The 26,029-nt window shown below is 35.3% G+C and overlaps 1 protein-coding gene across 1 annotated transcript; it reads left to right on the top strand.

Moving 5' to 3' along the window:
• LOC126811987 (WD repeat-containing protein 3) lies at positions 1–24,362 on the top strand. The gene is made up of 26 exons (XM_056098668.1): positions 1–77; positions 1,163–1,343; positions 2,281–2,490; positions 3,027–3,145; positions 3,689–3,767; positions 4,665–4,767; positions 4,950–5,014; positions 5,612–5,713; positions 6,683–6,780; positions 7,668–7,800; positions 8,414–8,604; positions 9,410–9,503; positions 9,790–9,891; positions 10,474–10,553; positions 11,518–11,586; positions 12,431–12,503; positions 13,108–13,265; positions 13,957–14,068; positions 15,266–15,400; positions 16,384–16,434; positions 18,195–18,260; positions 18,811–18,903; positions 20,577–20,671; positions 21,363–21,491; positions 22,819–22,912; positions 24,182–24,362. Exons 2-26 carry the CDS (start codon positions 1,173–1,175, stop codon positions 24,329–24,331), a joined length of 2,772 nt encoding a protein of 923 aa, XP_055954643.1. The 5' UTR covers positions 1–77; positions 1,163–1,172; the 3' UTR covers positions 24,332–24,362.
• Positions 24,363–26,029: the final 1,667 nt, after the last annotated feature.

Genomic DNA, 26,029 nt, shown 5'->3' with positions numbered 1-26,029 from the left:
TGTTGTAGTTATTTATATGGTTTTATTTTGATTTAATAAGGAAGATGATTTAAATCTACTCGTAAGTAATTAAGAAGGTATGTGATTTGTGAAGCTACGAATGTCCATGGCCCCGTCTTTTGTCACACACCAAGTAGGCCTAATATTTAAAAAAATAGATTCAATCAATGTCTCCAGCGTTAAGGCACCACCAGAGAATTAGGGAACTGGCAATGTATAATTGAATATTCCCTTATACACCCCCCCCCCACCCACCATCTCAAGTTTATTCTAATTCACTTAGTGTTAAATTTACAGGCCCGTCACCCGTTGTGCATCATGCATACCCCCAGACGAAGAGAGCTTTCATAATTGCGAATAAGTGTTGGTTTTCAGAGACTAGTGTAGTAAACTGTAATCATGTTTCTTTGGAGCCACCTGCAGTGGGTTAGTAAGTAAGATCCCGTGTTCATCCTGTGTTCGATAACGGTGTTGCCTGAGGCAGTTCATCAGGGTATTCCTTTGTGGTTCTCCCTTGTCAGTGGTGTAGGATGGAGAGCCTGGCAAGGGACGACGTATCATCGTTCAGATGGGATGAAAAACATGAGATCCTGTGTAGACAATTGTGCAGTGCACCTAAAAGAACCCTTGACATTAGGAATTCGAAATAATCATGGCCGTAGCAAAGCTCTAAAGACTAGATTTTCCTCATAGCGTATATCTACCTTCATATTAACCCAGTTTTAGCAGCTGTAATCCGCGGGCATCATATTAATCGTGTGTATTTAGCATTAATTTCTATCACATTCAATTAATATCAAATCCTTGTTTATAAATTCGTAAAAATCATTTAAAATTGCCAAATTTCACCTATGGATCAAAATAAACTGGACACTACATGTAGTACAAATTAGACGATCTTGGGTCATTTTAAACGATTTTTACGAATTTTTAAACAAAGATCTGATATTAGACGAATGTGAAAGAAATTAGTGCTAGATACACAAGATTAAATGATACCTGGTTTATGTCGGAGGTTAAACATCATTTGATTTCTGTTTTTTGGCTACTCTTTATTTATAATCCTATTCTACTTAGTAAACACTCAGGTTAATGGCAAGTAAGGATGTTAAAAAATTTGGTGAGCAGGTTCTATTATTGCTGCCTGTGTTTTGTATTTCAGGAAGTTAAAAATGGGAATAACGAAGCAATATTTAAGATTTCAACCTGGACCTGTATTTGGTGTAGTAGGAAGCTTAAAGAGTAACATTGTATATTTGGATATTCAGGGTTCTCACGCTAAATTATGTGCTGTCGGATCATGTGAAGATGTTATTGTGTGGGATTTAAAAACACAGGAAAAGGTAAAAAATATTTTTTATTGTCCACTACTGGAGATTTTAGGTTTACAAATCCTTTAAGATTGACAATATACTGATCAAGGACTGTAATCTCACATTGGATAAGTGAAATGTATACATTATATATAGCCAGCATCATGAGGTTGGGTAGCTGAATGGTGCCTTAGATCACATGGTCTGCCATTGAGTTAAGTAGCAATTAGCATGGTTTTGATCCCACACTTACAGTATACATGTATGTGACAAGGAGTAGGGTCGCCTGTCCAACCTCGTAGGTGTTCTCTGACACCTCTAGTTTCCTCCCTATGCTGAAGACCACTACTCTCAGGCGAATAATTGAAAAAATATTTTCCCATATGTTAGTCCCGATATCGTCTAGTTTGTGTTGAGTGGATGTTATACCCCATCTCTCTCTCTTTCCCTGGAAGTTGAGGAATTGCACCATGTTCTGGAAACAGTTAACTCTAACCAGTTAACTCCTATTAGCACATACTGAACCTCTGTGTGGCAAACCATAGGTGCACATATTGCATGCTAATGTTCAACATGCCATAGCAGACGAAATGTTGGTGAAGAGAATTTGTTATGCCTTAAGAAGTGAAATATTTATTTTATTGTAAATGTGAGAGCGAGAGAGAGTTTAAGGTCCATTCAACACAAACTAGGTCACTTCGGGACCAACATATGGTTCAAATTTTATTTCAATAATTCACTTGCGCGTAGGGGTTGTTAGCAGTGGGAGGAAACTGGAGGACCTGGAGAAAACCCACGAGGTTGGACAGGCGACCTTACTCCTTGTCACATACAACAGGGCAATTGAAACCACGCCAGTTGACTCAATGACAGACCTTATGATGCAGCGCGCACATGCTAACCATTCGGCCACCCAACCCCCCTTACTAAATGTAGTCACTTGATTTGTTGAAATTTTCTGTTTCAGTATTTGACGTTAAAAGGTGAAAAGCATGAAGTTACCATAATAAGTCGTTGTCCTGATAACCGCCATCTTGCCGTTGGTTATAATGATGGTATGGTTCGAGTGTTTAGTTTAATCAATCGGGAATGTATCTGTACTTTTAGCGGACACAAATCAGCTGTTACAGCTTTAAACTATGATCACCAGGGCCTCCAACTTGTCTCAGGGTCAAAGGTAAGAATCGATTTTATGATTCTTTGTTTTATTTTCGTTTTATTTTGTAAAGGGTGGTTGGGAGTTGTAAGGATTGAATGCCCAACCACAAGATTTAATGTATTGGGTTTAGTATCGTGTGGCCATATAAGTGCTGGGTGCCCAACCAAGTATTCTATATGTATTGGGTTTGGAATTGTGTGGTCTAATGGTCTAATTCATTGGGTTTAGAATCTTTGATCTATTTGTTGTTGGCACGATGGCCAACATAGTGGTCCAATTATGTATTGCTTTTGGGATCCTGGGTCTGTTCAGGGGTTGGGTTTCTTAGCTAGCTGCTGAGTGGTCTAATGGTCTTAATTTATTAGGCTTTGAATCTTGGATCTGCGTTGTCCAATGCATTGGGATTTTTTGTCTATATACAGGCGAATGATTGGCCAACACGTCAAGCTGTCGATTATAAGGTCGTTCCCCCCACTGTAAGGCATGATAATTTTCACCCATGCTGGGGAAATGGTAAATTTTCATGAGCTAACTGTATGATTTGTATATTTTAGGATACAAATGTTATTGTTTGGGATATTGTTAATGAAGCTGGTCTGTACAGGTTAAAAGGTCACAAGGGGCAGGTAACTCAAGCTGTCTTTCTAAAGGAGAAGAATGTCCTTGTTACAAGGTGAGAATTTACTAAAAGTGTAAAAAGTAGTAAACGATGTTTTGAAAATAGTTGCATCTCCTTGTATGGTTGATGAACATGTGGCACCAAAAAAACATACAAAAAGAATCTGGTCATGCCAGAATTAATTTGTACTATTAAAAATACATATATTTCCACAGACTCAATGTGCTATATATAAATAGTCTCTCTACAACAAGAACACACACTGAACTTTCAGTTTCTAATTTGGATATTAAAGTTTAAATAAATAATAGTAAGTGCAGGAGGACCGCACTACATGCAAAACAAAAATCTACAAGATAAACCTGCGGACAAGACAGAAAATAGACATTGCACCAAATAAACATATATCAAATCAAGTAGTTTTTATCTGTGACTTGAAAGGTTAGATGCAGCAGCACTGAAACTAATCACCAAACTGAAGACAACATAAAGAAATACGATTGTATTTTTCATAAGAGTTTGTTTAGTAATAAAATAATTATGACCAGTGACCATAACAAACAAATATTTAATAAATTATGACTTTTTGCTTTCCAGCTCCAAAGATACATTTATAAAGTTTTGGGATCTGGATACCCAGCATTGTTTTAAAACACTAGTGAATCATCGTACTGAGGTAAAAGATATATAACATTTAATATTGTTTTTATTTTCCTCCTTTTGATAGCTTTGTATCATTTGTTTGATAAAGGTGATTGAATCATTGTCAGAATGTCTGGTAATGATCAATCTCGAGTTGTTAGCCATAGAATTGTGTCTTGTAATGCACTTGTGTTCTTTCTTTTTGACACCCGTAATGCTAATGAAGACGGGCAATCTGATTAAAACACAGATCCTAATTTGTTTCGTTTTTTAGAGTTCAAAATTTTGTTTTACTGGTCTTTACTACACTAGGATCCGGAAGAGTTGTATTCATTGACGTGTTCTGGATAATGTGAGGGATAATGTGGGTAATCCACTAGTAACATTAATGCTGATTGGTTAATCAAATGTCTGACATCATAGGTCAAAAGCCGCTCGTATGACCTCTGACGCGACCTATCGCTACAACCGGTAAGATCTTCATGTAGTGTATAGGCCATCGAAAGTTTAAAAAAACGAAACAAAATATTGATCTGTATTTTAATCAGATTGGAAGACGGGCATATGCCACATTCAGTTTGCTACATGTATTAGCGAAATCTTACACAGACAGTGATGTCTCGACCTGTACTTTTTTGAGTTCCAACTGTCAAAGATCTTTATATGCACTTCAATATGTAGAGGGTTGGACCTCAGATTCTGATCCCATCCTAACAACTAGACACTTTAGCTTGACAAGCCATCTGTCCTCTTCACCATTGACATGGAGAAACCAAACTAGAGAATCGTGAGGAACTTTGTCAACCTACATTACAATCTGCTAATTGGTGAACAAGCACTATGCCTCTTCTGATCAATAGGATATGTTCAAATGACAATTTGTGTTTTTGTTATTCATTACATTGTTATTTTAATATGTCTTTATTTTCAGATTTACGATTTTCAAATTATAAAGAATGGAACACGTTTAATAACAGGATCAGCTGACAGCGAACTTCGTGTTTGGGAAATAAAATATGCCGATAAGCAGGTAGGTGAATGTCAAGTCATGCTGATGGTTTGATGAAATTAATTTCTTATCACATTAATTTTCTAACACAGGTTGATATCATGATGCATTAATTTTCTGACACATTAATTTCTTGACGCATTAAATTCATAATGCATTAATTTCCTGACCATTAATTTATTTTCTTATTCTAATTTATATAGGTAGAAGATGATGAACCACCAGTAGGGAAAAAGTCCAAACTGGAGAATGAAGACAAAGATGATGACTTGGTTAGTAGGTCTTTTTATGATTATATATTATATTATATAGAATATTTCACAGATTAATCCATGCCAAAATGTACTCAAATTGATTAGGAAACAAAACCAAAATATCAATAACTGATAAAAAGAGGGCTATCAACAAATTTCCAATACTTAGAGGTGGCACTGGCTTATTTGTTTTGTTTGCAGAGAGTATAGTGAATGTTGAAAATTTTTCATTTCTTTCTATCTTTGGAAAAGCTGAATAAAATGGAATCCTTCTTGGACTGATTTTCCTTTTAGAGAGAGAAAGAAATTGGGTTTAACTCCACTTGACACAAACTGGGTCAATTTGGGACTAACATATGGTTCAATTTTATTTTGCGCATAGGGGTCTTTAGCAGTGGGAGGAAATCGGAGCGGAGGACCCAGAGAAAATCCATAAAGTTGGACAGACGACCATGTTACTTGACTCAATGACAGACATTGTGATCCAACGTGCATGCGTTAATCAACTTCCCCACAGAATTATAGTTTACAAGGGATTAAAATTCTCTCAAAAAATAATCAGCAGCTTGAACAAATGTATGGAGTAAATAATTTTATTGAATTGTAATTTTTCAGAATATTTTGACATGTGTTAAACTTGGTTCTGTTATACGACAGTCACGAACTCATGTTGTTTCCATGGTAACAGATAAAGAAGAGAAAGTGTTGTTATGTCATGTAAGTAGATGCTTTAAGGCCTTAAAAACCCTGTTATGGTCTTAAGACAGTCTGATTAAAATACAGATCTCTATTTCCGTTTCATTTTTTTATACTTTCGATGGCCTACACTACATGAAGATCTGACCGGTTGTAGTGAAAGGTCGCGTCAGAGATGATACTAGTGGCTTTTGACCCTATTACGTCTGACATTTGGTTAACCAATCAGCGTAGATGTTTCTAGTGGGTTACCCACATTTCCGTGCACCTCACGCCAAAAACTCGCCATAACAGACTGTTTCATTGGTTAATCCCTCACATCATCCAGAACATGTCAATTAAAACAACTCTTCCAGAACTAGTATAATAAAGACAAGAAAAGCGAAAATTTGAACTATAAAATACGAAATGAAATAGGATCTGTGTTTTAATCAAATTGGTCATAAGAGAACTTTGCATGAAATATTCTGTAGTTTTAGATTCTTTCAAGTAACTTAAACATTATATAAAGTCATTGCAATGCATGATGGAAAAGCCTTAAGAACAGCAGTAATTAAATTCCTTGGAAATGAAGATCATGATAGGGGAGGCACTGCTCGACAATATGATTTTTCAAATAACTCATTTCTAATAGCGCTATCAACATGAAATGTTCAGGAGTTGTTCCAATAGACAAAAAAAGGCCAATCAGCAGTTTTCGGAGAATTTGGTTTTATGCTTCTGCATTTCCATGGTAACCAATAAAGCAAATTCCCCCAAAACTGCTGAGTGGCCTTATTTGGCTATTTGAACAATTCCTGAAAACTTCCCAATAAAAGGACCTGGAATAACTTTGCAGAAAATCTAGTGGAAAGTAATTATAGATCATACTGGTATATTCTTCAATACAAGAAGGGTTTTAATCAACTAAAATTATTCTCATCTAAAATCACGATGTACAACATTTTCATATTTTTTTATATTTGAGTGAATATGTTTTTATATTTACAGGGAAATGATAAAAAAGTAGAAATGTTTTCATTGCCAAATGAAGAAGATTTAAAAAAGCGTTTGTCAAAAAAAAGGAAGAAGGCAAGATTAAAGAAAAGGTTGTGTTACAATTTTTGTTGAAAAATTATCAAATCAAATCTTTATTCAGTATTTAAGGCCTCTGGTCCATGGTACATAATAGTCCAGTATAATAAAATATATCAACTATATAAAACATAATTATATTACAACAGATGTTAGCCTTTAAAATATATATTCTGCTACATTATTTACAACGTTTATATCCGACATAGCTTTTATATACAAATAAGTGTTATTACAATAGGATGAGTTGATCCATGGCATAAGTTGTCATCTAAGGTCTCTATACATTTGACAAATTATATATCTTATGAATAATTACCAGGAGTAAGGAGGGGTGGGGGCAGGGTACACTTTAAATCTTAAGGTCTGTCATTGAGCTAAATGACGTGATATCAAAGAGTCATGTTAGACAGACCTACTATAATCTTTGGGTGGGGTTGCATAACTATTGAGAAGCCACAGTGGTTCACTAACCTGGAGGTCCCATGTTCGATTCCTGTGTTGGCCGAGAAAGTTCATCAGGATTTTCTGGCGTGGTTCCTACTTATCAGTGGTGCAATAGAGAAGTCATGGCAAGGGACAATGTATAGTCGTGCGGATGGGATAAAAAATACAAGGTCCCATGTACACATTGACATGCACGCTAAACATCTCTTGGGAGTTCGAATTCGATAGAAGAGTAGACCGTAGCACCGCTGTCCAGACAAAATTTCCCTTATACCACACTGTATGGTGTATGCCCATCTTCATTAGCCCATGTCGAAGCCGAACAGTAGGATGTTAAACCCCATTTTATTGATCAGTAAAAATGTCAAGACTGAAACCCTGTTGTGACCTAAAGCGACCAGAAATGTTATCATAGGAGATTTGTTATCATATTTCATATTTTTGTGTTCTTCAGTGAAGAAGGTAATAAAGTTGATGAAGATGAGGTCACGCTAGCTGCGGAAGATTATGTCAAGAATATAACTCAAGTGTTTTTACCTGCCAAAGTTCGTTCTGTAGATATCGAGTTAGATGAGGGTCAAGTTAAGGTTAGAATAATTGACTAACGATTCTAAGACACCGAATTCAAATCAGTAGAAAGTAATATGAAAATTGAAAGGATATATCTGATTAAATGGCTTTTATTTTTTTTTTAAGATATTTTGAATCATTTAGCTGTTTTTCATTCAAATATTTTTTTAGAATACATATGTTTTGACTTCCTGCTAAGAACAAGTGTTGTTGGTAAGGTTGGTAACTTATTAATGAAAGCAGAGTAATTACACTATAGTTCTCACTACAACTCAAGTATCATTTAGCTCTGCTGTTTTAGTGGGAGTTTCTGTATTCAGTGTTTAGTTTCATACCATTGTTGGTAAATTGTTAAAATTCATTAAGAATCATCGAAAAATATTGGGTTTACTTTCCAAAGCAATGTTGAGTACTGGTAATTAAAAAATACTAACTAATTACTTAATGATTTGAAACTGGATATAGATAATAAAAAAAAAACTAATTAAGGACTTAATGGTTAGAAACCGAATATAGATAATAAAAAATACTCTAAAACAGCACAACTACGTGATACCTGATTTGTAGTGCTATATCTGAACTAAAAGAAAATAGTAGTTTATAACATGTGCCCCTTTTTCATTCTTTCAGATGATGGCCTTATTAACAAACAACAGTATAGAAACAAGTACACTGGATGTTCAAGAGAAAGGTTGTCAGAGAAAGAATATCTGTAGTCATGGTTTACCAGGACATAGAACTGATGTACGAACATTATGTTTTAGTTCTGATAATACAGCCATTGTAACAGTTAGTGCTGAATCGGCCAAATTATGGAACAGGTAAACATTAAAAGATGAATTCACTTCAGAATATGCATAGTTTTATCACTGGATGCTATGGTGGAAGTTGGGTGGCCGAATGGTTAATGGTTAAACGCATGCACGTTAGATCACAAGGTCTGTCCATTGGGTTTTCTATGGCTCCTATGGTTTTCTCCCACTGCTAACGACCCCTAGGTACAAGCAAATTAATGAAATAAAATTGAACCATATGTAAATCCCCAGATTACTTAGTTTGTCTTGGATGTACGTAAAACCTTTAAGGTTTCAGGTCTAGAACAGGTCTGAAAAGAAGGATTTGTCAAACTGACATTTTATACTTTGCTTCGGGCAGGTATATAATAAACATACACAAATTCTTACACTGGACAAAACGAAAGACTCCAGAGTATCATAAGGTCTGTCATTGAGTCAACTTGAGTGGTTTTGATTCCCCCGTTGTATGTGACAAGGAGTAGGGTCGCCTGTCCAGTCTCATGGGTTTTCTCTGCGTCCTCCGGTTTCCTCCCACTGCTAAAGACTCCTTTGTGCAAGCGAATTATTGAAATAAAATTGAACCATATGTTAGTCCCAAAATGACCAGCTTTGTGTCAAGTGGAGGTTAAACCCTGTTTCTCGCTCTCTCTCTCTCTCTTCTATTTTAGATACCGTAATAGTAAGTGCAAGAGAACCGCACTACACGCGAAACAAATCTGTTTAGACAAAACTACAGACATTTTGATAAATAAACAACAAATATCAAATCAAGTGAATGAAAATGTTATTTTTGTTTGCTTATTTTGACTTACATGTTGCTTTTTTTCAGGTCATCCGTAAAATGTATTCGTACAATGTCATGTGACTATTCGCTGTGTTCTGTGTTTGCTCCGGGGGATCGCCATATTATTCTTGGAACAAAGGTAGATGTTTGATTAAATTTCTAAACATTCGACTTGTAAGATTTCTATCAAATTAACTGCCTGTTGAAGACTTTTCCTCAATACACTGCACAGCACTGCCTGGGCATAAATTTCCCATATAACATACTGAATGTCGTCTGCCTGTCTTCATTAGTGCAGAACATTAGGACGTAAATTCCCAATTCATTTATTTGATTTTTAAAGGGAGGTAATTAATTAAAAAGTGGTTTATGATTATCTCCCTTACTTCATAATATGTAAATAAAATGTTATATGAATATTATAGGCAGGTAAACTACAGATATTTGATATAGCGTCAGGTGATTTGTTGGAGGATATCGAAGCTCATGATAGTACCATCTATTCTATATCACTTTCACCAGATAAGGTAAATATTTATTCAAAAAGTTTGGAGCCTTTGTAACTTATTACGATAGTTGCTGGTTCAAAGACTGTAGTCTTACATATAACCCAGATGCTGTTAGTGAACCTCCAGATTTTTTGGCACGGTTTCCAATTATCTGTGGTGCAGGATTGAGGGCCTGCCAAGGACTGTATCTAGTCATTTGGAAGAGACAAAAGACCGAGCTACATACTTCGAATTAGAAATAAGAGTTGGCTGTAGTGTCGCTGTCCAGGCGAAATTTCTCTCATAGCACACTGTATGGTGTAAGCCTGTCTTCATTGGCCCAGCCAGAGCAGAATTAAATTTTATTTGATGCTGACAACAACTATCTGACAAACTGAATATATTCATATAAATATTAAACATATCAATTTTTGAACCCACAATGGCTCTAAACCATGTTTTCATTAGCACAGTCGGAGCAGAACAGTAGGAGGTTAAATCCCATTTCATTTCATATTTATTAAAACACTGCTCTATACGACTGATGTGTTAGGTTGTAATTGAAAGTTAGATAAAAAAGCTGAATTAAAATTTTGTTACATTATTATTTGTATATTACAGAGAGGTATTCTGACAGGAAGTTCAGATAAAACAGTCAAATTTTGGAATTTTGAACTGGTTAATCAAGAAGGAAGCTCTAGGTAATTTTGAATTCTGTATTAAAAATTCAGTTTGTTTCATTTTTTGCCAGGTACATGTATGTATGAACACGCCTAGAGATTATGGTCTTCATTGTACCTGCCAAAATGACCTGAGGGATTGTGCCTGCCAAGGCCAAAACTTGTGTTTGATATTGTCATTGACAGGGGTCATATTTTGAGAAGGAGAGGGAGAAATGGGGTTTAACATCCACTTGACACAAAATAGGTCATTTCGGGACCAACACATGTTCAATTTTATTTCAATAATTCGCTTGCGCGTAGGGGTCTTTAGCAGTGGGAGGAAACCAGAGGACCCGGTGAAAACCCATGAGGTTGGACAGGTGACCATACTCCTTGTCACATACAACCGAGGAATCGAAAAAATGCCAGTTGACTCAATGACAGATCCAATGATACAGCACGCACATGCTAACCATTCGGCCATTTATTCATACCCCCCATTCGTCATATTATGAGACTTGCGCATGAATATATCTGTTACAAGCTCAACCATGTTTATTTACATGTTTTATGATTTTATCTTGTGACTTGCTCAATCTGATTAAAATACAGATCTATATTTGTTTTTTTTATACTTTCAATGGCCTGCAGTACATGAAGATCTGACCAGTTGTAGCGATAGGTCGCGTCAGTGGTCATACGAGCGACAGTTGACCCTATGACGTCAGACATTTGATTAACCAATCAGCATGGATGTTACTAGTGGATTACCCACAGTTCCATGCAAAACATGCCTAAAGCTCGCCGTAACAGACCTTTTCATTGGCTAATAGCTCACATCATTCAGAACACGTCAGTGATAACAACTCTCCCAGATCCTAGTGTAGTAAAGACAAGTAAATCAAAATTTTGAACTATAAAAACGAAACAAAATAGGATCTGTGTTTTAATCAGATTGTGACTTGCTGTGACTGTCTCATTATTCTTCTTTTTTTTTTTTCAGTAAACGTCTAACAGTTCAGCATTCAAGAACATTAAAAATGGAGGAGGAAGTCATGTGTGCTAAATATAGGTAATTATTTCTCTTTCTCATTGAATCATCCATACCAGACAGGTTTCTTGATGACTCATCCATGTTAGACATCTGTTGTGATGGAAAATTCATATTAGACACATTTTGATAGAGAGAGAGAGAGAGAAATGGGGTTTAACGTCCACTCAATACAAACTAGGTCATTTCGGGACGAACATATGGTTCAGTTTTATTTCAATAAATCGATTAAAACGAAAGGGTCTTTAGCAGTGGGAGGTTACCAGAGGACCCGGTGAAAACCCACAAGATTGGACAGGCGACCCTACTCATGTGCTCATGTGCAAGTGGGGAATCAAAACCACGCCACTTGTATTAATGACAGACCTTATGATGAAACGCACACTTGTTAACCATTCGGCCACCCCCCCACCCCCCCTCATTTTGATTAAATGAATTTTCAGATTTACAAAAGTCACTATTAATCTGTTTTGTTCTACTGTTAGAAAACGTTGTTGACTGTACATATAACTGTGTATCCAGGTGATCATAAGGTTTGTCATTGTGTGAAGTGTTATGTTTTTGGTGACACCACTAACGACCCAATCTAATTAAAATACGGATATATATTTCGTTTCGTTTTTTATACTTTCGATGGCCTACACTACATGTAGTAAAGACAAGTAAAACGAAATTTTGAACTATAAAAATGGAACGAAATAGGATCTGTATTTAAAAAGATTGCTAACGACCCCACGTACAACCAAATTATTCAGACTATTTGTTAGTCCCAAGATGACCTAGTTGGGTTTGTGTTTAGTGGACGTTAAACCCCTTATGTCGACATCCGAGGAAGATTTCACATCATGTATGTTTTATTTTTCAGCCCAGATAATAGATTGTTCGCTGTTTCATTGTTAGATAATACTGTCAAAGTTTTCTTTGTTGATACACTCAAGGTATTGCTTACACTTTATTAGAACACCTGATGCCACTTTACATAGCTTGAGGGGTGGGGGGGGGGTGGGGGGGGTGGAGGCAGTGTTTTAAATTGTAGGGTTCTGACATGACAATTTTTCTCATCCAACAATTATATACCCAAGCCTGGAAATAAGGCATCTGTCACAGACAATGTCAGGCACAGATTCAGGCTTTGTCAGGAACTAAACCTTGTCAGGAACATCTAAAACCGTTATTTCCAGGCCTGAAATTACCACTTTACAATCTAGGGTTACTGATTTGGGTATATGATAGTTCCGCGATGAAACAGGTCTGGGTTAATCAAACCGAAAAGTACACATGGCCTTCTTATTTCTTTTGTTCCATAAATGTTTTTCCTTGCCCTCTGTCCTGCACGTCTGACAATAAAAAAGTCAGACTGGTAAATCCAGTGGAACTATCTCAGCCAATACAGCCACTGAACTCTGGAGCTACTGGATAGTGAGTATAAGGTATTTGGTGGTTTTGTTGTACCAGGTGGGCATTTGAGTTCACTGGTTTTCAAAATAGCAGCATTATCTTCATGGTTTTAAGTTCTATAAATATGTTCTCCTTGTTTTTCAGTTTTTCCTGTCCTTATACGGTCACAAGTTACCTGTATTAAGTTTGGATATATCGACAGATGGAACGTTATTAATATCGGGTTCGGCAGATAGAAATATTAAAATATGGGGGCTGGATTTTGGTGATTGTCACAAATCTATCTTCGCTCATGACGACAGGTAGGAATTTACTTTAGATTAAAATTCTTTTCTCACAACACTTTATCTATTCAATTTTAGCGTTTGTTTCGAAATTCTATCTGGATTATTGCCCTTATTATTTAATTTATATAAGCTCACATTGAAATGTGGTTGTATATGGTCATCGGTCCCGCGTCCAAAAATGTTAATTTTTTGACGTTCTAATCCATGACGTCAACTGGCAGAATATGCCCTTATTTCAATTACGTCTTTCTTATAAATCATTGTTTTGTTTTTCATTTTTGAGTGTAGCCTATATCATTACAGACCTGGGACTGTAATACACAGTGAACGTGTGATCTGATATTTGTTGTTTATTTCTTTCGATGGCTTTGTATTTAATAAAATATTGCGTTATACTGATTACAGTAGACTCTGTCAAATCCGACATCGTACGGGATTGTTACAATATGTCGGATTACGCAATATTTGTTTCCAGGAATGTCTTCCAGCTATATGTACGTGACAAGGAGTAGAGTTGCCTGTCCAACCTCGTGCGTTTTCTCCAGGTCCTCCGGTTATCTCTCACTGCTAAAGACCCCTACGCACAAGTGAATTATTGAAATGAAATTGAACCATGTCCCGAAATGACCTAGTTTGTGTTGAGTGGACGTTAAATCCCATTTTTCCCTCAGAGTGTTAATGTTTAATTCTGTATTTGTTTTTCCAGTATAATGTGTGTACAGTTTGTGCCAAACACTCATCTGTTTTTCTCTGGTGGAAAAGATAAAAAGTTAAAACAATGGGATGCAGATAGTTTTGAACATATTTTAACTCTTGAGGTAATGTAAGATTGTTTATTATGGTCAGAGTCATGTGCTTTTATCAATGGATTTGATCAGAATGTATTGTCTGTGATATCACTTCGGTGGAAGCGGGTGTTAAATAAAACTATTTCACACACAAACAATGTATCAAATACTCTAGTTGCTTTAGTGATTGATGGGTGGCTCTTTGGATATGACTGGCTCGATCCCAGTGTTGACCGAAACAGATCCTCAGGTTGAACCCCTTACAAGTGGTGCAGGACAGAGGATCTTGCTAGTCCCTAGTCATTTGGATGAAACAAAAAAAGCCCTGTGTACACATTGACCTGCACTTAAATGGCTCTGGCAGTTGGATTTTGTAGTAGAACAGGCGGTAACCCCTACTTTTCATTGAAAATTACCCTCATAGCAAACCACATGGTGTATATGCCTGTCTTCTTTAACCATGGTTCTGATATGTAGGATGTTAAACCACATTTCATTTCTTACAAAACTACTCCACTTTATCAATTGTTAACTTACAGACTGATGCTCCAATTTACTAGAGGTGATCAACACTGCTGTACATTAGACAGTGTGTGATTTTATATGTTTCATGATATTAACAAATAACCAATAAATTTTTATTGAATTAAAAATGGCACAAATAGGTAAGAAATGTAATAAACAAGGTAAAACTAACATTAAAAAAGAAGAAAAAAAAGTTGTTGCCAGGGTTACACATTTTTTTCAGAAAAAGTATAAAAAATATAGGTACACTATATCTCTGTATCTAATAAAGATAAATGTCTTATTTTCTGACTGCTTATTCTTTAATGATAACTCTAAACCAGACAGAGAGCTTTTCTATATAAATTTTATAGTTTCTTGGAAAATGGTGTTTAAAACATTTGCCTCACAACAGTATTTTGTCTTTTGAGAAATATTTTGATAACTTTGAAGTAAATCCAAATTACTTTCTGTCTGATTCAGCGGTAGATAGTTGTTTATACTCATATATCCTGTAAATTTAGTGAAGATGTCTTAATTGATTACAGTGATATAGTGTACCTGCATTTTTCATACTTTTGCCCCCCAAAATGAGTTACCCTGGCAACAACTTTTTTTAAATGTTAGTTTTAACTTGTATATTACATTTCCTAACTACTTGTACCATTTTCAATTCAGTAGCTTTGTAATTTCAGAACAATAATCAAATCATTTATATTACAGGGTCATCATGCCGAGATCTGGGCAATGGCAGTTAGTTACCGTGGTAATTTTGTTGCTACAGCATCACATGATAAATCTTTACGATTGTGGGAACGAACTCAGGAACCTTTGATTCTAGAGGAAGAAAGAGAAATGGTGAGGGTTATATGCTTTTTAAATTGAGAAATGGTGAATCTGTATTTCAAATATTGGAAGAATTTAGTCCATCACCCGGATATTCTGAGAATTTATGTTATTATAAATTTAGTATTTATTCAATTCTTAATAAGATTAACTCCTGGGAAAATGTTTTCAAATCTGCTGGTTTTTATTTGCAACCATTAGGCTATTATTAGATCTACATGGTATCAATACTGATGATACCGTATTCATTGTTAAACCATGGAATTTGCTGGCGATTTAATTCAAAATCTGCACCCTGATTGATATCTCTCTCATTCTCATATTTCTCAGGAAAGATAAGGCATTTCATCGTAAAAAAAAAGACAGATTGATGGCAAAGACTAACAGCAAAATTGTCGCTATCTTATTTTTGCAAATAATAGATTAACATTCGATTATCCAGTACCGTTCGTATTTGTCAATACTGTTTCCCATGGTTACGTACTTGATGACCGAGTCTAGCGTTCATTTCCTGTTATCAAGAAACTTCCAATAGAGTTACTTCCCTTGATTGTGGGACATATGAACACATTGAAGTTAATGACTTTGTTTTTATTACTTTAAAAAAATAAAAACATGCGACACGGCCAATTTTTGATGACACGGCGGTGTCTGAGAACCAAAATATTCTCTTTTAGATATTCTTCTCGGGGGTTGAATGACCGAATTGTTAGCGCGTTTGTATTTGATCAGAAGATCTGTCACTGAGTCAAGTGGCGTGGTTTTGATGCCCCTCTTGTACGTGACAAGGAGTAGGGTCGCCTGTCCAACCTCATGGTTTTTCTCCAGGTCCTCCAGTTTCCTCCCACTGCTAAAGTTCCCTATGCGCAAGCAAATTGTTGAAATAAAATTGAACAATATATTAGTCCCGAAATGACTGAATTTGTGTTGAGTGGACATTAAATCCAATTTTTCTCTTTTTCTTAAATATTCTTTTTTATGCTTTACTGTTGTAGGAAAGAGAGAAAGTGTTTGATGAACAAGTTGGTCAGTCAGGTGAACCAGTGGTAAGTTATTTCATATAATTTATACATCATCAAAAACACTTGGCATTATACACAACAACTCAGGTATCATGTAGTTGTACTGTTCTAACAGGAGTTTCTGTATTCAATGTTTAGTTTCATACCATTGTTGGTAAATTGTTAAAATGTATTAAACATACATTATGCAAGAGCTAAATCTGCCTATTCCAGGTTTTTCTGTGGGCGTGAAATGTTATCTTAACTATTGATTAGACCTTTATTAACTCTCAATGCCATCTTATGTGTCAGATTTTCACTGGATCTGCATCCGATCTGCTGCTTAACGCTTATTGGATAATCAAGACTATGTTTTTCATCATACCGACTTTAGTAATGAGTCATGATGATCGAAGCTAGGCCTAACTTTTAATCACTAATATCTCGGTTGAGAGTGGAGCAATTTGACTGAAATTTTCACCATATCCCCTTTACATTATATATAGTTTTTAACTATTATAGTGTGAACTGCGAGCTCTCTATCTATTCTTCCATAATGCCCCTTAAAGAATCATCAAAATATATTGGGTTCCTACTGTTGCGTAGTTTAAAATGGTCCATCAAGATAGTGAGTGTCAAGTTTACAACTGTTTACTTTCCTAAGCAGTGTTGAATAATTAATTAGTCTGTTATACTAGATTACACTATGAATGTGATATTGTTCACTAATAAACCAATGATTTTACTAATGAACATTTTGTGTCAATAAATCATACAAGTACAACAAATGTTTAGTATGTATAGTAAATGGTTAGAAATACCACTCAACAAACGGCACTTCATATTCTAGGCAGTGCTCACTCTAGGTTCCATTTTCTTTCGCCAATTTTAAATTTTTAATTTATTAACCATATATTTTTTCTGCCCCCCAAAAAAGAAATAATAATTAATAATCAGTAATATTTACTATATTTTGGCTTTCAATATAGATACATACAGTATACATACGATGTTACAATTTACCAATTTAGCTGATTCACATGTGGAACAAATATTGCTTTGGTAGCTGCATCATACCTTAAAAAAGAATTTGAAAATCTCCATTCATCCCTAAATTTTACTCTTGTCAAATTTTCTCTCTATCGCAAACTTTTGAGGTAGACCTATTGTGGAACGGGAATAATCACTTCAACATTAAAGGAGGATGTAATATCATCAGATAATAACTGACTTTCGTTCGTTTGTTCCTAGAGTTTTACGTCCACTTCCAAGTGACTTTCGACAACCCCAAGAATATACATGTATACCCATTTATAAACTGTAACAATAACCCTGGCTTCATTTATTAATGGTACTGGCAACTGCAGTAAAAAAATATTAAACAGAAGGCACAATACAATAATCCCAAACAAATCGAACGAGTACCGGTATTGTTCACATTCGCCATTTTATATAGAAACTATCAAAAACAGCCACACTAATCAACACTAACAGAGACTGATTAATAAACCAAAGATAGCCCTAATATTTATGCCTAATTGATTGATAATTGACTCAGCCAGAGGCAGTAGAATGTAACGGATGCACGGCGTGGAAATCAATGTTTTTTGGCAAGAAAAACTTATCGCCATACAGGAAAAAATTATTGCCAAAAATTTTGACAGATTGAATGTTTTATCACCAAAATTATATTTTTATCACAATTGGAGGAAATGGCGATCAACAGTGTGAGCGTTTATCCTAGGTGTAGGAGGCACAATGAGATGTTCATACGAATCATTTATATGATTATTTATTATTTACAGGTTGCTGGAGAGACAACAACAGAAGTTGGTTTAGCTGGTAAAAAATCTATAGAAACAGTTAAAGCTGTAAGTTTAAAGTTTATAATCATAATTGGAACTACGCCAACATTTACAGTATCTTGAAACATTATTACAAAATGTAAAGCCTCACCTTTGGCTAGTGTCTGTTTCATGCTTAAAAGGAACTAAATCTGTATTCTTTGGCATTTATAAATGGACACAAATGAGTCACAACGCATATAATAATGTAATATGAATGTATATAAAATGATTTACATAGTCGTTTCTGTTTTTACTGTAATATCTAATCAGTTATGTTCAGCGAAGAGTCCAAATTGAATGGCAGTCTGTTTATTCCAATCTACACTGGTAGTATTCTCCTGTGGGATATGTTTAGCCTCTTTCATCTAGTTGCTTCATTACAAATGGCTCTAGAAAGCATTCTGGCACGCAATTCATGTACAAATTTTAAAATTTTCATTTTGTCTTAAATATTGGATATCAGAAGCCCAACATTTCACGGTAAGATAACAACATCAATGTTAATGATCATTAGCCACGTTATTGCCTTTGCTTTAAAAAGTTCTTTTATTTTTTTATTACAATTTAATTTTAGGCAGAGAAATTAATGGAAGCATTAGAACTTTATAAGGAAGAAACGGCCAAACTTGAAGAACACCAATTAGAATGTAGTCGAACCGGGAAAAAGGTTAGTTTCGGTAATACCAAGGATCTCATTTAAGTGTAATTTGCCAACCTTGACTGACTAGCAGTGAAATTACCGACTGAAGATCATACCTGTCTGTTAATTTAATCTTAAAACATGATAAATACCAACCCTCACCCTTGAGGAATATTTCTCATCCAGCTAGTTGACCGGTATTTGCCAGCCTTGACTGACTATCAGTGAAATTACCGACTAAAGATCTTACCTGTCTGTTAATTTAATCTTATAACATGATAAATACCACCCTCGCCATTTTGGCATCTCTGATCTAGCTAGTTGACTGGTATTGTCTCCCCACTTTTATTCAAAGTGTAATGTTAAAGATGTTTCAATAACATTGGAAATTTATAAGTGGTGACATACTGTTCCAGATTTCTCTCATCAACCAATCTGATTAAAACACAGATCCTATTTCGTTTCATTTTTTATAGTTCAAAATTTCGTTTTACTTGTCTTTACTACACTAGGATCTGGAACTGTTGTTATATCCCCCACATTCTGGTTGATGTGAGGGATTAGCCAATGAAACGGTCTGTTGGAGCAAGTTCTTGGCGTGTGATGCACGGAACTGTGGGTATCCTACTAGAAACATCAAAGCTGATTGGTTAACAAATGTCTGACATCATAGGGTCAAAAGCGGCGCGTATGAGATGGCCGAATGTTTAACGTGTGCACATTGTATCATAAGGTCTGTCATTGAGTTAACTGGCGTGGTTTTGATTCCCTGGTTGTACGTGACAAGGACTAGGATCGCCTGTCCAACCTCTGGTTCACTCCCACAGTTAAAGACCCCTACATGCAAGCGAATTATTGAAATAAAATTGAACCATATGTTAGTCCCAATATTACCTTGTTTGTGTCAGTGGACATTAAACCCCATCTCTCTCTCTCTCTCTCTCTCTCTCTCTCTCTCTGTTAGGGTGACCCATGTACTCTAGAGAAATACAGTCCACCGCTGATAGTTCGAGACTACCACTGAAGCGTGCACATTCGCCGTGTCGAGACCAACTTTCTGACAGTATGATACTATAAATAGCCATGGCACGTGCAATTCTCTACAAATCTATCAACTATTACAGCCTTAAAAAATTTATTGTTGAAGATTTTGAATAGCAGTAAAATTAAGCTTCTTGGTTATTACAGCAGATTTAGAAATTACGTTCGTTTCATTTTTTAAATCGCTTTATCATTAACTGTACCGTTAAGAGCGGCATCTTTTGGTTTAGTGCAAATAATATCTCTGAAACACTCGGGTTAGACAGGAACATGATACTAGCAGTAGTTTCATTTTACTTTTACAAGCTTATTAATGGTCGATAGACTGGTTAAGCGAGACTAATTTCAAAACGAGGGCACGTAACCTATCTTTTACTCAAAAGTGTCTGGATGTTATGGACGACACTTGGAACCAGTTTTCAGTCTATTATTTATAGATGATTAATGGTCATAGCTTATTAAGTACAACATGATCGTTTATTTAGTGACTATAATTGTGTGAAACTGATTTGAGGCTTGGCATATATATAAATATTGTGGCGTAATTGTCGAGATATTTGGAGATATTTATTTATGGTGGGCCACCCTATCTCTGTTGTCTGTTCCTTTATATAGTTGTTGAGTTGTTTCATTTCATTTATTTGATGTTATATTTTTAGCTACCTGTACCTGCTCTACATCCGATGTTGATAGCCTTTAACTGTGATTCACCCAACCAATATATGATAGACAACATTAAAAAAATCAAATCTAGGTATGTAGACATTTAGTTTATATTCCACTATTTTACTATTTTCATTTATCATATTGAAATATTCTTATATATATATATCATATTGAACACTTATTTTAATTTGAAGGAGTAAATAAAGAATGCTTTAGATTTCTGCAAACTACAATATTGTAAAAGTTCAAAAATGCAACAATTCCATTCAGTATTTACAAAGCTATAAGTACACACCAAGATACCTAAGTATTTGGGGTTTCATTTTTAATAGTTTTATTTCCTTTTTCATAATTTACACAATATTAAGCATACATTATGCAAGAGCTAAATCTGCCTATTGAAGGTCTTTCTTTGGGCCTGAAACTATTAATTAGACATTTATTAACATGAAAAGATGTTAATCAACTCTGGATGCCATCTTCTGTGTCAGCTTTTCACTAGATTTGAATCCGATTTGCTGCTCAACACTCATAGATGATTTAATCCAAAAATTGGTAATCGAGACTATATTTTTTATTGTATTGACTTTAGTAATAATGATCGAGGCTAGGCCTAAAATTCAAACTCTAATATCTCGGTTCAGAGTGGAGCAATTTGACTGAAATGTTTAGCATATTCCCTGTACATTATCTAGTTTTTAACTATTATAGTGAGAACTGTCGTCTCTTTATCTAATCTTCTATAATTCCCCTTGAATAATATTTGTGTTTTATTTCAGTGAATTAGAAGAATCTTTACTTGTTCTACCGTTTCCTTATGTCAGTGATTTATTACAAGTTTTAGATAAATTTCTTACTTTGGGTTGGGAGACGGAACTAGTCTGTAGATGTCTCTTCTTTCTCCTCAGGTGAGACCTTTCTTCCAAGTTAAATTTATTTTCTGGGATGTTTGTTGCGCAATATAGATTAACTTGTTATGTATGATTAAACAACACCATTTAACTCTAGTTGACTAGACAGGTTGCTGCGGGAGGTGACTATAGTCAACAAATTTGATGTAAATAGTTTAGTAAAGGTGATGTAATTTTTTACAGCCATGAAAGATGTTACTAATAATAGGCATGGGTGTCAACACTATAAATGGTGAAAGTTCTTGAGAAAAAAGTTTTTATTTAAGTGATTTTGTGCAAAATCATCAAGACAGAATGGCATCAAATAAACGTTTTTCGAGGGACAAATCTATATAAGATTATTCTCTTAGATTGTAGATCAGAATATGAAGATTTTGACTCTGATAACGAAGTGAACAATTGACGACAAATTCCAAAGAAGAAACATGTTTTGTTTCTAGTAATTCTACTGGCACAAGGCATAAGCGTAAATGAGCTTTCTTGTGGTTTTTTAATAATCATTCTATATATATATATTCTATAAATAGAATAAACAATATAGCTGACAAAATCATCGTACCTACATCAAAATTTGATTAAAGACCCAATTATATATTAGTAAAATATCCTGAAAATTTTGTCAAAATATTGTCATTGTATGTTAAGATATATTAAATTTTAAGCAAACCATTCCAAATAAGAGCTTTTTATAGCTAAATGGCTTAGCACTCAGCCCTGCTGTCTTTTACTGCCGCTCAGCAGCGAAAGAGTTAAAAGTCTACAAAAAAGCCTATAAAAAGTAGGTTTTTGAGGAAACCAGTTTGTTGAAATTTTGGAATAACTTTATAATAACCGTTTTTTACAAAGAATTTAATGGTGTTATATATTTTGTATTTGGTGCAGTAAGAGCGGCATCTTTTGGTTTAGTACAAATAATATCTATGAAACACTCGGGTTAGACAGGAACATGATACTAGCAGTAGTTTCATTTTACTTTTACAAGCTTCTTAAAACAATTGTTGAGCTAGCTAACGTGCTTATTTCTAAATTCAATTTCTTGTTCTAGCTTTCTGTTATGTTTCGTAAAAAAGTAGTCTTGATTATCCCGACCTGTCAATCAGACGTAGAATGGTCGATAGACTGGTTAAGGTCTATTAAAGGTCTTTTTTCTGGATTCAAATGTTATTTAAATTATTATTTAGATATTCATTTACATTACAAGCGATTATGAAATGATAAAGCGATTATGAAGTAGATTATGAAATTTATCACACAAGCGATATCTACTGTAGAATGTATTATTGGGTGATAAATGTTAATCTATTTATTCCTCTGTATATTACAGAGTACATCAGGGGCAGATAACTAGTAACCAAGTCTTATTACCTGTAGTAGACAGATTACGATCAGCAACATCAAACAGAGTCAACCAACTGAGGGTAAATATACATTTTATAGATAATGTAATATTCCAATTTATAGAACAGTTAAAAAAACATCAGGTTTGCTGGCGTTTGTTGTTTTTAAGGTAATTCTAACAATAATAACTAACTTTCTTGTATCCAGATGTAGGGGGTTGGGTGGCCGAATGGACTAACACATGTGTGTTAGATTGTAAGGTCTGTCATTTAGTCCAGTGGCATGGTTTCGATTCAATGCTTGTACATGGCAAAAAGTACTGTTGCCTGTCAAACATCGTGGGTTTTCTCTGGGTCCTCCGGTTTCATCCCACTGCTGAAGATCTCTTTGTGCAAGCGAAATATTGAAATAAAAATATGAACTATATGTTATTACCAAAATGACCTAGTTTGTGTTGAGTGGTCATTAAACCTCTGTCTATCCAAATTTATTTCTGGTTACTTAACATGCATTATACCAGAGCTAAATCTGCCTATTGCAGTTCTTTCTTTATCTGAAATGTTATATAAATTAAGACATTAAAATTAACTTATCCAGACCATAATCAACTCTCGATGCCATTGTTAGCCTGTGATATTTAGTGGATTTGAATACAATTTGTGATGAATAATTTAACGAAAAAGTGGATAAACGAGACTTTGTTTATTATCATACCAACGTTAGTAATGACAATCGAGGCTAGTGTAAAATTGAATTGGTAATATCTCAGGTCATTTTCTATTTTTTAACTATTATAACAAGACCTGTCAGCTCTTTATCTAGTTTCACGTAATGCCACTTAGGATCCCCATTTAAGGATTTCACCAAACATTTTTGAACTGATATCACTTTTAGAAATTCCACTTTCACAATTATGTATTTTGCAATGCATTTAAAATCACTCAAGTAGAGATCACTGTTTCTCCCACTGGGCAAATGAAAATGGGCATATGCCATACAGTGTGCTATGAGGGAAATTTTGCCCGAACAGTGGCACTATGGCCTACTCTTATATTGAATTCCAACTGTCAAGGGATCTTTATATGTATGCCAATGTGTACACAGGGCCTCGGTTTCTCATCCCATCACTTGCCATCCTGCACACCATTGACAAGGGGGAACCAGGCCGAAAAATCCCAATGAGTTTTTCGCTGCCAACACAGGGATCGAGCACGGGACCGCCAGACTAACAAGCCAAAGTCTTACTCACTGACCACCGAAGCTCTCATCTATTTTTCTGAACTGTACACTTTTGTTTAATTCTGGAGATTTTCTCAAATCTAAAAAATGTTTTATTTTTCTGTTTCTAGGATCAGATAGGATTCAATTTGGCTGGTTTACAGTTTTTAAAACGTAGATTAGAAGATCGTGACCAGATTCAGTTCTTCGCAGATGCCACAACAACCAGACGGAAAAAGAAGAAAAAGGCAGAAAAAGTTGTTTTAGCCATAAAAACATGATTTTTGTTGTATTAAAATATATATATATCAATATTATTTTGTTTCAATTAATGTAATTGGGACTGAACCATTTAAAAATACTATAAACCACTATAAACCCAAACTTTCCCCACTCCCCCAAAATGTACTTACAGTTATTTGTCTCCCCTTTACCAATAAAAGATGCAAGTGCAACATGACCTCTTTGACATAAATCTTTTTAAAGACAAACTCACTCAAACAGTTTAAGAAAGTGACATTCCCACCCATTCAGATAGTGGAGTTGTGTCCACGAGGTTGGACAGGCGACCCTACCCCTTGTCACATACAAACAGGAAATCAAAACCAGTTGACTCAATGACAGATCTTCTGATGCAGCGCGCACACGCTAACCATTCCGCCATCCGGCCATCCACCACACCCTCCACCCCTTTGCGAAAGAAAAACATGACATTCTCACTCATTCAGATAGTGATGTTGTGTACCTTGCAGCCCTTCCGGATTAAACTTCGTGGAGCCCTGCGGCCTTGAGCATGAGGTGGCCTCCAACCAGTGAAGTTATGACATAGTAACCGACCCTACTTTTCACATTCAAGCAGAGAATCAAACCACACCACTTCACTCAATGACAACCCTTGTGATTTCACCCATTACCACTGGATCTTCCCCACCACACTTATAGAGAGTGAGAGAGAAATGGACCAAGATTAATTATTTTCTTGTTCTCTGCCGTGCTGGACTATTATTAGCTCTCGCACCTTTTAAAACTCAGCATGAGGCAGAATCTCCAAACTTGATGCAACTGTTAATTAAATAAATATCTTGATAGGAGTTTGATGATGAACATTTTCATCTTATCCATATATAGACTATGAGTATACAGAGATAATTTATAGATGTCATCTATTTACCTTGGAGTTAATGGTGAAGTTAGGCAGTCGACTTGTCACACATACAAACCCAAGATTGAATGTATGACTTATGCTAGGCACCCAGCCACCCACAACAACCCCTCTCTTGATATAAATATGAAATGAAATGGGGTTTAACGTCCTACTCCTACTGGGTTAATGAAGACAGAAATACGCCATACAGTGTGCTATGAGGGAAATTTTGCCCGGGCAGCGACAATATGGCCTACTCTTATATCGAACTCCAACTACCAAGGGATCTTTTACATGCATGCCAATGTATACACCGGTCCTCGGTTTTTCGTCCCATCTGAATGACTAGACAGCTGTCATCAGATCCTCTGTTGTGCACCACTGGCAATGGGGAAACCACACTGGAAAATCCCGATGATCTTTCTTGGCCAATGCAAGGATCGGACATGCGCCCTCCATGCTAGCGAGCCAGCGTCTTACCCACTTAGCCACCATGGCTCCTTGATATAAATAAAAACAATTACTAAATGACTTTTTATCTGTTTTAATAATTGTCTATAATTAAAGTGTAAACTATAACATCCAACATTCCTTATAAAAATGCAAAGTTATTTACATATATATTTATAACATTATATATGGAAAGAATATTTAAGGCTTAAATATGGTACTAGTTCATAACTGGGCCAGATAGTTAATTGTTTTACTTGCTTTTTTTATATCACAGATAAGCTCAAAAATTTGATTGAAAACTTTTAACACTGAAAAAAAGTATTCAAAATACAGCACATCTGGTTGACAATGGGGTGAATTTCTTGTACTGGTCAGTTTTATT

This window comes from Patella vulgata, chromosome 2 (genome assembly GCF_932274485.2).
Source record: "Patella vulgata chromosome 2, xgPatVulg1.2, whole genome shotgun sequence".
NCBI classification, from domain to species: Eukaryota; Metazoa; Mollusca; class Gastropoda; family Patellidae; genus Patella; species Patella vulgata.
This window is presented reverse-complemented; position numbering and strand designations above follow the sequence as displayed.

Coding starts and splice junctions, on each gene's coding strand:
- LOC126811987 (XM_056098668.1), top strand. CDS start 1,173: ATGGGAATAACGAAGCAATATTTAAGATTTCAACCTGGACCTGTATTT. Junction 2,491..3,026: donor AACTTGTCTCAGGGTCAAAG/GTAAGAATCGAT, acceptor TGTATATTTTAG/GATACAAATGTTATTGTTTG. Junction 20,672..21,362: donor ATTAAAAAAATCAAATCTAG/GTATGTAGACAT, acceptor GTTTTATTTCAG/TGAATTAGAAGAATCTTTAC.